The sequence below is a fragment of the Chenopodium album genome, chromosome 3 (assembly GCF_948465745.1).
Source record: "Chenopodium album chromosome 3, dcCheAlbu1.1, whole genome shotgun sequence".
Taxonomy (NCBI): domain Eukaryota; kingdom Viridiplantae; phylum Streptophyta; class Magnoliopsida; order Caryophyllales; family Amaranthaceae; genus Chenopodium; species Chenopodium album.
The window spans coordinates 4,185,366-4,203,119 of record NC_137836.1 but is presented as its reverse complement, the minus strand read 5'-3'; the positions used below and the strand labels follow the sequence as shown (position 1 = coordinate 4,203,119).

General features: G+C 37.1%; 1 protein-coding gene and 1 pseudogene across 1 annotated transcript; one reads left to right on the top strand and one right to left on the bottom strand.

The window, feature by feature from the left end:
• The first annotated feature begins 988 nt into the window (after window positions 1–988).
• Window positions 989–4,626, top strand: LOC145610737 (small RNA-binding protein 11, chloroplastic-like). The gene is made up of 4 exons (XM_081666039.1): window positions 989–1,150; window positions 3,311–3,379; window positions 3,841–3,947; window positions 4,031–4,626. Exons 1-4 carry the CDS (start codon window positions 1,039–1,041, stop codon window positions 4,124–4,126), a joined length of 384 nt encoding a protein of 127 aa, XP_081522165.1. The 5' UTR covers window positions 989–1,038; the 3' UTR covers window positions 4,127–4,626.
• A 3,691-nt stretch (window positions 4,627–8,317) lies between these two features.
• Window positions 8,318–9,598, bottom strand: LOC145610731 (putative F-box protein At2g36090 pseudogene; annotated as a pseudogene).
• Between the last annotated feature and the right edge of the window lie 8,156 nt (window positions 9,599–17,754).

Sequence of the window (17,754 nt, the reverse complement as noted above, 5' to 3'; positions counted from 1 at the left end):
AGGCCAAAGAAATTTGGAACAACACTTTAACTCAAAACTGGTTTCCTGGTACACTCCCACCCACAGACTTGATAACGACATTATCTACGCTTCGGAAAAACAACTCCGCCCTCCGAAGATTTATTTTCCTTTTATGGAGTATCTGGAAGGAACGAAACTCTATTATTTTCAAGAATGAGATTTTTAGCATCTCTAGAACCTTCCACCGAGCGCAATTTGTGTTTGAAGAGTGGAATTATCGTATTCTCATAGATACCTCTTTAAGCTCGGGGTCTCCAATGCAGAGATCCCAAACCTATCATCTACCTCACCCAAACCACCCAAACACTCAGTTGGTTGCATGGGAGGCACCTCCTCTCAATTCTTTCAAACTTAACTTCGACGGTTCGGTAAAAAACAACTCAGCAGCAGCAGGAGTCATCATCAGAGATAGTGAAGGTACACCCATTGCAGCACAAGCTTTCAACCTTGGAACCACCAACGTTTTCGTCGCTGAAGCTTTTGGCCTCCACAAGGGAATCATTCTCGCCCTCCAACAAGGAATACAAAATCTTCACATTGAAGGGGACAACCTCCTAGTTGTCAACGCAGTAAACGGTATTTGGTCGACCCCATGGCAAATTGATCACATTATAGAAGATATCAAGATCTTACTTCACAGATTCCCCCATTGGGAACTCCGGCATGTCTACAGAGAAGCAAATAGAGCAGCAGATTGGATAGCAAATGTTGAGCATATTGTCACTGACAAATTGGATATTCCATTCTGTACCTCTTCAGCTTTATACCCTATTCTCACCTCAGATGCTTTAGGATCACCCCTCGTGAGGAGGGGGTCCTAATTTTTTTTTTTTCTTACCATAAAAAAAAAAAAAAAAAAAAAAAAAAAAAAAAAAAGGCTATACAGTACAAAATAAGTTCACATAAATTCATTCCGAAAATTAAACCTAACAAAAAAAAAAAAAAAAATGATCTACTCCTTGTTGAATTGTTTTTGCCCATCTCTAAAACACAGTGGTGAATAATAGAGATGTGAAAATGGCGGTGGCGCTAATTAGAAGAGTGACCAGCAACTCCGTCGGAAACCCTAATTCCTTGCCTTGTTCTCTCCTCTCTCGCAGAGGCATCGCTTCCAGACTCTTCTTCGGAGGTATCTCACTCTCTCTTCTTTCTCTTCTATTGATTCAATCGTCTTCCTTTGCAATTTTTTTTTCGTATTTTGATACTGTCTTCTTTCGAAGCATCAATTTATTTAGTTTTGATCATATGAACAAAATTATACAATTTTGAGGAAATTTGTTTAGGAATGTGTTGGTGTTGAAGCTTAACTTGTGTGAGATCATATTGTATACCTGATTTTATTTTAGCAAATTCAGGATATTTGCAAGGTGTTGAGTGAATTGGTGATTTTTTTTAGCGAAATTCAATTAGCTCTTTATTGTTGAATGATACAGTATTCTATGCATTCCGTCTCACTTTAATTGGTCACATTTTAATCTAATATCGAGTATTATTCGAGTTTGTTGAATTATGAAGTGTATCCTGATGAGGTGCTTGTTCTTGACAATTGTATAAATAATCATAGATATTCGTGGTATTTCAAGCAAATTTCTTAAAAATGATCACCTACGATTATTTCTTCAATGAGTGTAGTTGTTCTAATCTTTTAAAGTAAAAGATTATTACCCTGTAATTCATTTCTCGACAAGATCAATGACCAAATATAGATTGAAAATGCATTACTAACTAATATCTTTGTTCTAATTTTCTAAAGTAAAAGATTATTACCCTGTAGTACATTTCTCGACAAGATCATTGATCAAATATAGATTGAAAACGCATTACTAACTATTATCTACTAAAATTTAAGGATGAGAATTATACAAAAGTAACAAAACTACACTCTGCATAATATAAGATTAGGACTATATCGGCAATCCTTTGGGTGTTATAGATTGACAAGCATGGACCTTTTGTAACAAGCTTTTCTCAATTTATGGTGTTGAAAGAGCAATAATTTTAATGTTCGTCTTGGTGACAACAAACTCAGCTCCTTTGTACATCATAATAACACGTCTGTGGTTTCTCTTTTTGTCACCTTGATCTTCTGGCATTTTACCACACAAACTTGATCTTTCTGCCTTTATCCAAAGCACAATATTTGAATCATGCAAATAACATCAGATTATTCAGATACTCCAATCACCCAATTTCAGTTTAAGTGTAATCCATATATACCTTGGGGTGTGGAGGAGCAACTCAAACTCTAAACTTAACTTAGTTAAACTCAAGTCTATGCTCGAGCTTATAGTCAATCTTAAAAATTCTTTTCAGTTTTGTTAGGAATTGTTGTGTTTGTGCTTGTCTTGTTTATCAATCAAGCTGAGCTCAGAACAAGTAATTTAAGCTTGATGACAAGATTTAATAGTTAGAACTTATTGAATCATAAAGCTGAAAATCACTTGCAAAATGATTTTCCCAGAAATATAACATTATAAGTCAATAACTGAACTAGTTAAGAAATCTTCCTAAACAAAAAAATGAGCTTTTAGTTCATGAACACTAATAAAAAGAGTGTCCATGAATAACTAAATAAGTTGTTCATTAAGATACATGAACAAGTATCCCTATGTTTGTCTTCAAGCTTATTTATCAAATGAGTTTTAAATTCTGTTCAGACTTGGTCTATATATTGATTAAACCAACAAAATGAGTTCTAGCATACTTGATTAGTGAGTTTGGCATGTTCTGAAATTTGAAATGAATGAACATTACATTACTTCTACCCAAGGAAGTAATGTATCAAACCATGCCTAGTCTTTTGACTCTAATATCATAGACAACTTGACTTCTCACATTCAACACTATTGGTTTCAGTATACACAAACAAGACTGATCAAATAGTATACGTGCTTTTGAAATAATAGCTGATGGCTTTTGATAGTACAGAGAAGATGAAACTGTAAAGTAACAGTTGAGCTAAGAAATTGGACAAATGAACTACTTTTGACACTCTTCAGTTCTTAGGCAAAAGATCAGAGGGGTAAGAGTCAAAAACAAGTTGAAAGTCCATTCATTCTAAAAGGAAGAAAAGACAAACATTTTTTAGGGAAGTAAGAACTCTAGGCTTTTTTTCAAAGGTATGCTTCATATTGATGTTCTAGAGAAGGGCGTTTTGTGACAACTTTATGACCACTTTGTTGATAACCTTTTGCCAATCAAGTATGGAAATTGCCTGCTTAATTTGTGCGTACTTGTATATTTCTCTTTTCTTGGCTGACTAGACGCCTACTTCTGATTTCTGTTCCAGGACTTTCATTTTATACTACAGAGAAGACACTGGTAGAAGCATTCTCACAGTATGGACAAGTGATACAAGGTAACTGAGTTTGAAGCCCCTTCCCCTCCCCCCACCAAAAAAAAAGAAAAAAAAAAAAAAAGAAAGACAGTTATAGAATAAAAATCAGAAATGTAGAATTGGGGAGAAAGAAATAAATTTGGGAATGTTTGATAGATGATTGTAAATTTGTATTGCTGACGCAATTAAAACACCAAATTATATCATAGTATGGGTGGGCACTACTGCACTATCCAAAATTAAACAAGTAGATTAATCTCATCAATGTATATCGTATTTTCTATCTCCCTAGTATTCTCTATTTTTATAATATTCTTTTCCTAATAAACTTACCTGTCTTCCTCCTCAAGATACTAGTCAGATTGTACTGCCTTTCTGATGTCTTACTCATAAACACCACCCACAACCCCCCACCCCACAAAAAAAAGGTGTGTTATGGTCATTTTCTGTTTAATGATGCTAATGTGGTCTCTTTTTGACAGCAAAAATTGTACATGATCGTGTCTCAGACAGATCTAAGGGTTTCGGATTTGTAACTTATGCATCAGAAGATGAAGCTGATAAAGCCTTGACAGAGATGAATGGAAAAGTATGTGTGTAATGTATGTTATGCTGCTCTGTTTTTCATTATTTACGACTGCAGTGGAAATAAGAACTGTTGAAAACTTGCAGCAAGTACATGGGCGCGTTATATTTGTTGATTATGCGAAGCAAGATTCTGGATTTCGTAGGGAAATGCCCATAGCACGAGGACCACCTGCTGCTTGATGCTGAATCTGTTGGCATAAATACATCAAGTAATGATAACATGAGTCCATCAATTTGGCTAACATGCTGATGCTGGGTACCTACACCCGATCCATAATATACCTTTGACAAAGCTACCAACCCGTATAATATAGTGGTGGGATATTCTAGTAATTTCAGGGCTGTTAGGTCCTGGGCTTGTTTATTCCTTTATCTCTATCCAGTGTACTATTCATTTATCATTGAAAGGCTCAACTGCTTCATGTCAATGGAAGTTTGTTAATGTCGACTAGCAGCCAGCACTTTACATCAAAAAGCTGCAATGCGGCTAAGTTGAGAGATTGATGAAATTTCATCTTTCAAAGCGCCTGTAGTTATTGTGTCAGCTGTCAGTATAGATTAATAGATGAATAAGCTGAAGCTGATCAAGCTTCCATATCTTTAAGTCCAGGTAAGAGAGTTGTATATACAGTTTCTCTGCTGATTGATTAATTATAGTCAAAGTTATTTCCTGAATTCAATGATATTATTCCTGCTGAACTAGCCAATGGTAGCAAGAAAAGGCAATCGAAGCTTGCTTGATATAAAATTGTGAAGCAAATGATTAGAAGTATAATATGCCATTTAACACAATATACACATGTATTGCACAGTTATGTAGCTGTTTAGCTACCTATCTGCTGGGGGCTCCATCGACGTTTTCTTTGAGAAGAGTCTGGGTTAGATGGCTGTGTTTTTCTCCTTGTTATATGTTGTTTCATGCCTTTGTCATTCATCAGAAATGACTTACACCTACTTTTGATTCCAAGGAAATTTAAAACATTTTAAAGGCATACCTTTTTTTTATTATTTTTTTATTATTTTTATTTATTTATTTATTTATTTATTGACAGAAAAGGCATACCTTGCAAACTGCATGAGCAAATTATAACTTACAACCTGCCCCTGCCCATGATATGGGGCAGTGCAATTTGCATGGATTTTTTGTTGAAAGAATCACTGATAACTTATAACTAGTAATACTTAAAATTTTCTCATGCAAAATTTTAACCTTAAAAAAAAGTTACTTGTTACCTGTATGCCGTAGGTATGAGTGTTGGGTTCTTGGATGTGTGTATTATTCAATTATCTAGCAGGTTAATGTTGAAATTTTAGATACGGGGATGCTGCCCTAAAATTGGACAAGGATAACGAGGCATAAACGGAACAAATTTTTGTTTAAGAAGACGCTTTGTATACATTTATAATGACTTGATTCTTAATGCTTGTATTTGAAGCCTATGATTGAGCTCATGTCGCAAGTCTTATTCTTTTCCGTCTATCTTTACATTTTCTTGCAAGGATTTTATATGCTTATTTGAATATCGAAAATCCAACACGAGTATGAAAGACAAATTGCAATTCCATAACTACCAATGTATGGAGTAAAATATATGTGATATATGAGGCTAGAGAATTGGCTAGAGAATTGACATTCAATCGTGAGATCAGGGGTCGAATTTCACGTAAGAAAGAAAGGTAAAAATACAAATTATCCATGTGACATATTGATAAATTAAAAAGTAAGTGTGAAAAAGCAACCATATGTTTGGTATTTGTAGTGTGAACACAAATAATTTTTTAAGGAAATATTGCTCCCGTTAATCTGAACTTTGCCTCGTCCGCCGAAATTAATCGCAACTTTCGTTTATTATCTATTGCACCGAACTTTGGGGGGTATTAATTTCTATTGCACCCAAATGACTTGAAACCGGTTGAAGAGGTAAATTTTGCTGACTTGTGATTAATTGCACACGTGTCGCAACCAGATTGGTTCAAAAGTAAATAAAAAAAATAAAATAAAAAAATCAAAACTTAAAAATTAACTTAAAAAAAAACAAAACCATCCCGTTTCCCCCGGAGCACCGGCCATCCCCGTTTTCCCCCGAGCACCGGCCACCAAAGCAGCAACCGGAAAACAGAGGGGAAGGGCGAAAATCGGAGGGTAAAGCTCCCGTATGGCCGACGAGAAGAAGTCGATCGAGGTCGGAAATCGAAGAGGAAGGGGGTGGATGGAAACGAAGGGGAAGAGGGCGGAATCGGAGGGAGGATGGGAGGAAGGGAGGAAGGGGGTGATCTGAGGAAGGGGACGAATCGGAGGGGGCGGAAACGACCACCCTCCTGCCATAAACGGAAGTTGCTGGGGAGGGGTTTTCGAGGGGGATGAGGGGTTTTCGAGGGTGGCTGGGCTGCTGGGGAGGGGTTTTCGGGGGTAGGGAAAGGGAAGGGGTGGCTGGGCGGCGGTTTCCGGCGGCGGGGGAGGGGTTTCGGGGGTGGGCGCGACTTTCCGGCGGGGTTAGGGGTGGTGATGTAGTGTTTTCCGAGATAGGGGTGGGGGTTGGGTTTGGCAGGTTTTTTTTTTAAAAAAATTTTGTTTTTTTTTTTCTTTTTTTTTTAAATTTTTTTATTGACCTATCACGTGTTGACACGTGTCTAGGTAACCTGCTACATCAGGTTGGATGACCTGTTGGGTGCAATAGAAATTAATACCCCCTAAAGTTCGGTGCAATAGATAATAAACAAAAGTTGGGATTAATTTCGGCGGACAAGGCAAAGTTCATATTAATGGGAGCAATTTTTCCATTTTTTTAAAGAGGAAATAGTGCAATATTTGTGAAACTTGTTAAAAAGGCAAGTGATGCAATAATAAAAAAATAGACAAAGTATTATTTATGCATATTATTAGAGCAGAAATACAAGTGTAGAACGAGCTGACTTCACGATCATAATTTGATCGTAACACCTTAAAGGGCGTGCCCTATCTTTTTGGAAATATTGCGATTATATGTGGTGCCTTAAAGTGCGAACAAGACAAATAAACAATGTTTGAATACGGTCTAAATCGTACTGGTATTTTTTTAAGGTAATGCTATACATAGCCCTTAGGGCTATATATAAGCATTGAATTTACTCTTGGAAAATGTATAAAGTTAGGAATTCATGACAAAAACACGCACAAATCGGTGTAATTAGTGTGTTTTTGTCATGATTTTTTAAATTTAAACAATTTTCAAGAGTAAATTAAATACTTATATGTAGCCCTTAGGGCTATGTATAGCATTTTCCTTTTTTTAATTGGGAAGGTGCAAATCTGAAATATACTGATAACTGCGTCTTTGATTTGCGGCAATTTTTTAGAATTTTCTGATGCATTTCAATGATCTAATCATATAGTCATATACCAAGTATTTGGTTTACGTAGTTGGTTTTGGAATAGCATGCCAATCTGGTTAAAATGATTCGTCATAAAATTAAAAATTGCTACCTTGTAATTTATGTCCCTAAAATTTTGTCCCATATAATCTTTGACTGTAAAATACTCTTAATCTATAAGAATTAAGAAATAATATAGTCATGTGGGATCTTGTTGGTTTCGTGTCATTGTATATTTTATTAATATCTATTTTTATAATTTTTACGCGTATAAAAATGAAAATAAAATCATAATGGAATGCATCTTGGAGACCACAAAAATCAAATAGAGCAAAAATTTAGGGACGAATGAAATATTATTTATCTCACTAAATAATTGAATGATGTTAGCAAAATTAACAAAATATTTTGGATACTTCTATATAATGTGATTGATGAATGACGGATTGACCTTGTCTTTTGAAGCTTTGCGCCTTGGTAACTTTGTGATTGGTTTGTTCCATAATTTGTAGACAATTACATGTTTCCATAAATTATTATTAGACAATTAATCTATCAAAATGTACCTATATTTCAATAATGTTATTTTACCCTATTCCTACTTTATAAGATCAAAGTACAAGTATTTAAAGAAAATATATTCCGAAGGGAGGAATAAAACAAAATTTGAGCACCCTAATACAATTCCTCAAATTTGCTAAAAACGTCATTAACTAGTTTATTTTTTTCATTTGTATGTATATTCTCATTTTTCATCGTATGTCCTTATATAGCCCCAAGGTCTCCAAATAGACCTTAAAAATAAGGGTGACAAAACATGTACAAAACAAAACAAATTAGCAATTTGGCTGATTTTCAGCGATTACAATTCTTTATGATATTATGGGATGAACTTTAACTTTTATGATATCTTTTTTACATTGTAGGTAGCATAGGAAACCACAACATGACGAGAAAAGTGATGTAGACAGTATGCAGCTAAAATTCGTGTTTAATGAGCCAGTCTGATTGAGGCAAAGACTAAGAAAAACAAAGCATGTAAAGAAAACTAACAAATAAACACACACTAATTCCTACACACATGCTATCTAATCTACCTTCTCTTTTTATCATGTTCTCTCTCCTTTGTCTCTTTCTTTCCAAAAACTCCAAGTATCTCTTCCTACCTTCATCTACTCTCCCCTTCATACCTCCTTTACCATACAAATTCCCCCTTTTACCCTCCAACACCCTTTGCAAAATTACCAAACTATCCTTTCCCTTCAAATGGGCCCCATCAATCCCTTCCATTTTTAGACAAGCCTCAGTCACGTGTAACACGAGGCCGCCAGGACCACCTCCCACGCACGTGACCTCCACACTACACATCACTTGACCTCCTACCACGGTGGCGTACCTCACGTGCACCTCCCCGCTCAGCCAGTGTCGCTCCACCGACACGGGGCGTAAACTCGACAAATTAACCGCCCTTTTTGACGTGGGGTCCACCACGATCCAACTCAGCTCCAGGTCAGCATATAGATCTTGACACGTGTCATCATGACTCGGCCTTCTTATAGGCGTAGGAACAGACTCCTTAGGTCCCACCAGGTCAACTCTCAAGGGCGAACACCGGAACCACCCGGTCACGGTTTCCGTCTCTTGAACCTTAGAAAGAATGCAATTTCCACGGTAGAAAACATCAACGGCTGAGATTAACTGCTCAGGGAGCTTACACGATGATAATGGAGGGTGAGGATTAGGAGAGAGAGTGGAGGGAAAAAGCGGGAATGAGAGGGAGAAGAAGCTTCTAGAACCGCCACCTGGAAACGAGGAGATGAGGTGGCGTAGACGTGGAGTAGTAGTAGACGGCCACGTGGAATGACAAATGTGAGACCAAAGTTCTTCATCGTAGGAAAGAGAGCGGAGTTCCGGTGTAGCGCATCCTACCGCAGCTAAGGTACACCCGTCTAAGCCAGGGAGTATGTGGGACCGGATGACGTCCGCCGGGAGGAGAGAGAATGGAGAAGAAGGTTTAGTCAGTGTATCTACGTTGCTTGTGGTGGAGACGGTGGCGGCGGCGAGGGGTGGTGGAGACATGGTGTTATAAGTGTGAGTTTGTGTACGATGAGAGAAAATGGGTTGAATGGAAATATTTGTGAGTTGAGAGGTTTATATAGGTGAAGTATTTAAGGAGTGAAAGTTTGTTTATTTGCTTAATTATTTTAATTAGATGGGATAATAAAATATAATATATGATTATTTTATTATTTTATGAGATGATATCACATTGTTTGACTAATGTGGGATATTAAGTTGAATTACTCGGTGTATCGGTGTAATTAAAATGTTAATGAATACATAATGATTAAATAATGTAGGTTTAGATATGAGTACAGAATGAGCAAATATTTTATTCATGTGATAATGCAACTATACAAGCAAGTAGCACAGCATAAATGTAAGGGTTTTTTTTTTTTTTCGACAGGATAAAAAAAATGTAATATAATGTACGTAGTATGCATGTACTCCGTATTAAATGTATTATCATGTTGGATATTTTCAGAACATTTGGAGTTCGATGAGGAATCATGACATACTCAAATCCTAGTGGTGATTTGTAAATGATTTTGTGGATTTGGAAGGTCGATCTCTGTTAAATGCTCAAGATTTTATTGAACAAATCTCAAAATATTCCTTTAATTTGTATCAAATATTCTGTAATTTTTTTAATTTTACTGATATATGAAATAATACAAGGTGTCAATATATCTTTGTGTGACCCTACATGCTTAGGTAGGGGTTTTACTGCTTTATTTAATACCCCCTCTGTCTCTAAATTACATTCCTGCTTCTAGCATTTATTCCTCACATAATAGAGAGAAATAGGAATATAATTTAGGGACGAAGGAAGTACTTTAAATAGTTTTTGGCTCGTAGGATGTCCTTTTTTTTTTTTGAAACAGGCCCGTAGGATGTCCTAGATTTCTTCTATTTTGATTATTTCAATTTTTATTAAAAAAAAAAACAACTTGTCAATTTGATTATTAGATGAAGGAAGCTAAGAAATTTATGGTGGGAATATTTGATGTACATTAACGGTTCTGTAATGAAATAAAGTTGAAATAAAAAAATGAATTTATTGTTGCTTATTAATTGATATAATATATTTAGTACTGTAGTTAATACAAAGTTGCAAAATAAAGAGCGTCACGGACAAATTAGAAAGCTGCAACGTGTAGTTTAATCCATTCTATTAAGCACAATAAGTATTAAGAGAGATGTGATGGTAAATGTTGTTCTTAAATTTTAGTACAAATTATAACTCAATCATACAATTGCATTATTGCATTGATTATTTTTGGTGTTTAATATAGATGAATAGGTGTTGACATATCATTGTTCACTTGGCGCCAAGTACACTAAAGGAATGGTGACACGACATGACAATATTATACTATATATTCCTTTGAGTTTTAATGATATTATAGATTTGTGAAATTTTAATACTCACAATATAAGGTATGGGCATAAGGCAACATAGGTTTCGAATGAGTATTCATCACACTCTATTTAGACAAAAAATTATTTTAAATAACACATGCCACTTGTATAACCAACAAGCGCAATCCATGAACCATTTAATTTATTTTTAAATTGACAAATCTTCCTCCTTTTGGCTTCATCTATCCTCTTACCTCCGCTTGGTTCAACTGCTCCGTCCCTTCCTGCACATGATCTAATCAATGCCCTATATTATCTCAAATAAATATTTGTCCACCCAATGAAAATTCATTTTCTTACTTTGGAGCATTTGAAAAGAACGGAATGCTATTATCTTCCAAAGTAATGATAATTTTGATCTCATTAGAATGTATCACAGAGCGTTGTTTGTGTTCAATGAGTAGGAACAAAGAAGCCTTATCGATATCTTTTACTCTTCAGGATCTCCTATCACGATGAGATCCCCCCTTCTTCTCTCCCTTACCAACAGAGGTAACATCATCATCATCTATCCTCTATATTTCCTCCGTTTCTATTTAGTTGACGCGTTTGATTTAAGCACATATATTAAGGAGAGGAGATAGAGTGAGAGAAAATGAAAAGGCAAGTTGGTAGCTTGTAAATGCAAAGTAAAAAAGTTACCCCAAAAGGAAACGTGTCAACTAAAAAAAACTTCCTAAAAAGGAATACGTGTCAACTAAAATGAAACGAAGGTAGTATATTCTAGTCGTGTGGGAACCCCCTCCAAATTTTTACAAACTAAATTTTGATGGGTCGATTTGAAACAATTCAGTAACATTAAACATCATCATTAGGGACTATAAATGGTAGAGGTGATCAACATTGGATCGGCTCGAAAAATAGGGCGGGTTTGGACAAGCATAAAAACACATTTTTTTGTTTAAAAAGCCCGAACCCGGCCCGAAAAACCCAAAAAACCCGTTTTGGCTCGACAAGCCCGCTATTTTTTACGGGTTTGGGCACGAGAAATTGTGTTAAGACCCAGCCCGACCCGATTTTTTTATCACCTCTAATAAATGGCGCCCTAATTTCGGCGGCAACCTGAAACCTCGGGAATACAAAGGCATTTGACACAGAGGCAACTTCTCTTAACAAAGGCATAATACTAGTACTTCATTAGGGTGCTATGAACATCTATCGAAATGAAGGTGACAACTTACTCATTGTCAATACAATTACAGGCAAGTGGTTTACCCCTTGGCAAATCCAAAACATCATCGGAGACTCTCGCATTCTATTGACAAAGTTCGACAAATGGAGCATCAGGCACATATATAGAGAGGCAACCTAAGCAGTAGATTAGATAGCAAATGTAGGTCATTTAGTAGCAGATTTCATGTTAATTAATGATTGTACTAGCTCTAATCTAGCTTCCATACTTCAAACTGACACATTAGGGATTTCCCTTGTGAAGAGGGTTTCCTAATGTTATTTCTTCTTACCTTTTCAAAAACACACAAAAAAACTATTTTTATTTGATGAAATAATTTTAAACTTATAGTTTACACCCATAAGATGTTCTTGTTAGGATTTAAAATCCTATCCGTTAGAGAGGAGGATTTCATTTCTTTAGGGTTCGTTTGGCATCATTGTGGTTTTCTGTTTTTTGGTTTTTCGTTTTTTTAAATCATATGATATATATCACATAATGAATAAAAAATTAGTTAAACTTATTAAAATCATAATTGTTTAGGGTAAAAATACCCCATATATGTGGACTAGTCCCGTAGCGACATGTGGCCCAGTGAGAGGGTGACACGTGTCACTATGAGAAGGTGCCACACATTCAGGTTAAAAGCACTCAAGAGCACGGGCCAATCCTGTAGCGACACGTGGTCTAATGAGAGGGTGACACGTGTCACTATAGGAAGATGCCACGTGTTTAGGGCATATAAAACCCATGAAATCAGCACAAAAAGGGGCCTCATTGCATCATGGCCCAAATCCCGAGAGATATCCCTAAAAGTCGTAAAACGGCGCCCCCATGTTACACATGGCATCGCGTGATTGCGCAGCCAATCACGTTACATAATTATAGGGTACAAACCCTAAAAGGGGCACAAGTTTCCACCCCTATAAGTACCCCAATCATTTATGATGGGAGGGGTGGATTACGATATTACAAAGAAAAGAGCATTAAATAGCTCCAACTTCTCTCTACTTTCTCTCTCTAGCCTTTTCCGTTTCCAATCACTAACTTGATCGTCGGAGGCGAATATTCCGACAAAGGAATATTCGTTGTTTTGCAGGTGTCTCAGTCTCGTAGCCAGGAGAACACGACCAGTATCCGAGGAAATCCAAAAAACACCCGAAACATTTGGCGTCATCTGTGGGGATACTCGTCCGTTATGGCAATAGACGGTCAGACACCTAATCCCGGCCCTCGTCTAGGCGAAGACGGGCATGTAGAGGATATAATCCATACCAGCGATCCGCTAATCGCCTCATTTCAAGAGGCCGATGACCCTCCTGTTACTGCAGCCTCTTTGAAGGCCGCACTCAACAAGCTCCGGAAGGAGTTTGAGAGCAACAGGGGGAGAGGGCTCCAAAGAAAGCAACCAATGCAACAGATGCTGGGAACACCCCATTTCGCCGAACGAATGGTAGGTCTCCAAGGGTGCCGCGGACGAATTTCTCTGATCTGTTGGCGAAAACCCAGTCGGCTGGGGGGAGAGGTAGGCGGGCACAAAGAGAGGAGCCTGAGCCGTCTAGAAGATGGAAGGATGCAAGGGACTACCTCCGGCATAAGCAGCGGGAACGTGCCGCATACTCAGACACGACCTCAACCCGCACTATGCCGGATGAATTTTCCAACCACTCTTTTTCTCAGCATAGCAACACGACCATCTCTAGCAGGAGTCAAGATGTGCGTACTCTAACCCCCATTCCAGTACAACCACCGCAGTATACTGATATGTCCATTTTATATAGTAATTTACCCCCGTCCCTTGGTCATAATTAGTAGTGTTTTTGGCTCTTTCGAGCCACTTTTATTACTAATTGGTGTTTTCTAGTGTTTTCGTAGTCTTTGTTGAGTTTTGTAGGAAATTGCACCTTTGGAGCATTTTCTCGGGTTTTTCATGGAGCGACTACGGAAATTAGAAGAGCACAGCCATCTTTGAAGCCCAAGGCCGGTTAGAGTCATCGAGCCGGTGATTAAGGGCTCGGTAATCGGGATACCGAGGTATTTGGACCGAGTATTCAAGATCCGAAGAGGAAATCCGGATTGGGCCGAGGAATCAAGCCCAATCGAAGTCCAAGCCTCGAAGAGAAGCAAGGGCCCGATCGGGCAAGCATTAGCTCGATCGGGCGCGACGTGCAACTTTGGTGCTGGTGCGTAGCCTAAGGCGCGCCCGATCGTGCGAGCATTTAGCTCGATCGGGCGTTGCTGCTGAGAAGAGGCGCGAGGAAAAAGGCGGGCCCGATCGGGCGGCCCTTCGCCCGATCAGGCGCGTGTTTTTCTCAGAGCTGATTAGATTGGTTTTAATTTTTGTTTTGAGGAATGTTTAAGTACGAATTATGTACGTAATTTTGGATTACCTTCTTTTTTAGATTTTCTCTCTCTACTAAGGATATTTCTCTCTCTATTACTTTCATTAATCCAGATTTCTTTTGGTAACAATTTCTTCTATTTTAATTTCAGCTATTTCATTTACTTCTTTGATTATGTTTTGTTTTATTTATTTGATTAGTTTAGTTATGATTATGTCTGAGTAGTTTAATTCTAGGGTTTACGGGGATCCATAATTAATATGAAGGGATAATTTGTTATTATTGATTATTGGTATTTCATGATAATTTCTTATTGAATTGTTTTAATTATTTGCAATTAGATTATGAATCGAGCAGATGTAATTTGATTGTGAATGTTTAGCAATATTGAATTGATGAATCGAGCAGATGTTAATTTAATATTAAAGGCTATTTTTAATAGGAACTTAGATCTAGTAAATTGCGAGAGCCTGTTAGATCTATGTTGATTAATAAATTGCGAGAGCCTGTTAATCATGTTATTTGTGCAATGTTAATTATTAATTATTATGTTTTATCCCGGAATATTAATTATTGGTGAACCTGTGACCCTAGGCCTTCTTATTATTGTTTTTCTCCCTAAACTTATTCTTCGTAGTATAGAATTTATTCCCAAAAATATTGGTTACTTAGATAATTTAGATTATAATAATTAATTAGGAGTAAAAAGACTTGTTTCCCTGTGGAGTTCGACCCTACTTCCCTATCTACTTTAGTTAGAGGACTTTGGTAATTACTTTTGATTAGGGGATACGACTTTACCCTGTCATATACGCCCTCTCAAGGTCTTAATGGCATTGTGCAGCCGAGCCCCCAGGTTTTCGGACAATATGGGCCGTTCGGTCAGACTCCTTATATGGCCGGACAGCCTGTGCAGCCCCAGCCAATTGATTGGCAGATGCGGTTGTTGAATCTTGGGGATAAGCCGCCTCCGTTTTAGCAAGATATTTTAACTGCCCCTCAGACGCCGAAGGTGAAGAGTGTACTCGTGGGAGCCTATGATGGCACGGGCAACCCAGAGGAACACATCACCTAGTACAAGAACCTGATGTACTTGCAAAGTGTAGATGATGCTACTTGGTGCAAATGTTTCCCGGCAACTTTGAAGGTTGTGGCACAGGATTGGTTCAACATCCTCCCGGCTGGATGTATCAATTGCTTTACTACTCTTAGTTTGATGTTCGTGGGAAATTTTTCTTACAACATACCACCTCGAAAGACAAGCCTTAATTTGGTAACCATTGTTCAAGGAAAAAATGAGGGCCTATGGTCAAGACGTACGAGCCTTAGTATGAGTTCAACAAGGACTGTTATTCCATCCTGATGGAAATCAAAGATAAGTTTGAGTTTGAAATGCCGCAGCCGCTGAGAGGCCCGGCTCAGTACAGGAACAAGAACAAGTACTGTCATTATCACAAGGACGTGGGACATGACACAAACGACTGCATCAATTTGAAGAGATTGTTGGACAAACTAGCCGAGAAGGGCATGCTGAACTCTTATGTGATGAAGTCCAAGTTCACTTACACACGGACAGATAACACGTCCGAGAAAAAGAAGAAAAATGATAAAGATGATGGGAATAGTACCTGTAGGGAATAATTTCAAGCCTTTAAAATCCCACTAGCTTGAACCCCACTGTGATCATACACTAAAGTACGGTGGCGTCCAAAAGGGAAGAAGATAGAGCAAAAGAGTCGCCAACAAGTTTTTAGGAACTTGTAAACCGTTCACGAGGTGAAGGTTACACCCCTTAACGATCCAAGAGATCGTCAATTCCATAAGGTCTAGAACCAAATAAGGGTTCGGGGATGAAGGTACAAATCCAACCTAAAAGAGATTGAACCTGCCCTAATAATAGGCCTCTACTTTATTCTGATCGTATTCATGTGCGCTTTCTAATTAACATGCAATCAATAGGATTAACCCTAAACCTGTTTAATCTATGTTGGTTGAGTTTAATGCACAAACAAACTATTATTGGCGATCACTTGAATTATAATCACATTAACCCTAAACAAGATTATTAATTATCTTATTAAGCGTGATTACAAGTACCAATTCCCTTTAAACATGCAATAAAAGGTGTGATCAATCAATAAAAATAAATAATCAAGCAACATAATAAATAATAAATATCATGAATAAAATAAATTATAATAACAATCATCATAATAATAATAATATTAATAATCATCATAAATTATAACAATTATAATCATAATCATGTTCATGTTAATATTTAAGCATAATAAAAATAGCAAGATCCTAGACATGATACTAACAAGATTAATAACAAACCCTAGCATGTCACTAAGCAATAAAAATCAAATCTTTAACCCTAACATGATACTAACAATCATAAATATTAGGAAGAACATAGGAAGCATCATAGGAATCATATTTAATATTAAAAATACCCTAGACATGATACTAGGAATATCATAATAACAATGTAAACATGATTTCTACATCATAATATCAATTAATCAATAAAGTACTTACTTTGATGCTTCGTACCTCTTTCTAATAACAAAATACACACGTTAGTAACTTCAAGGAAAATAATAATCAAACAATTAAATTAAATAATTGAAAGAGAGATTTGGGACCAAACCCTCAGAAATTAAACCTTTCACGTCTAGGGCGAAGGCAACTTCGAATATGGCTAGGTGTTTCTAGATCTTGTGAATGCGGAATTTTGTATGAGAAAACCAAGTTTAGAGAAGAAAGATGAATGAGAGAGATGAATGATTAAGAGAAAATTAAAAGAATTGGTGTAAATCGGTGAATGATAGATGTAGATGATGAATGAAAACGGAGTTTTTAATACGATATTTATAGAGAAAATCAGCCAAAAAAGATAAATTAACAAAACAGAGTCTGACGCTCTGGAAACAGAGCTGGCGCCAACCCTGGCTAGCTGGCGCCAGGCACCAGCCTTAGCGCCAGGCGCCAGGCCTGGTTCCAGGCGCCTAGGCCTGGGGTTGGACGCCAAGCTTGATTTTAACGCGTTTTCGAAAATCCGATAAGTTTACCGTACTGGAGGATAAAATAATATAATTTCTTCGAAAATGCTATTTGATTTTGATTAAAACTCTGAAAAGTCAACAAAGTCAACTTATCAATGCTAATTGAATTAGGAATGAAAAGAACCTTCTAGAAGAATCTAGAAGACTAAAACCATCCCTAATTGCATTAGGAATGATAAATCATGTTAGGCCATCCCCTAGATCATTGGGCCGCATATAAAGCTCAAACTGGGCCCTGTTTAGTAAATTGGCCATAACTTCCTCAATATTCATCGGAATTGGGCTTATAATATATCGTTGGAAAGGTCTTTGCAAGCCTCATCCAAATACACTACTATTGGACCCATATCATGGACCAACCAAACTGGATTGACTGTTTTCTTAAAATAA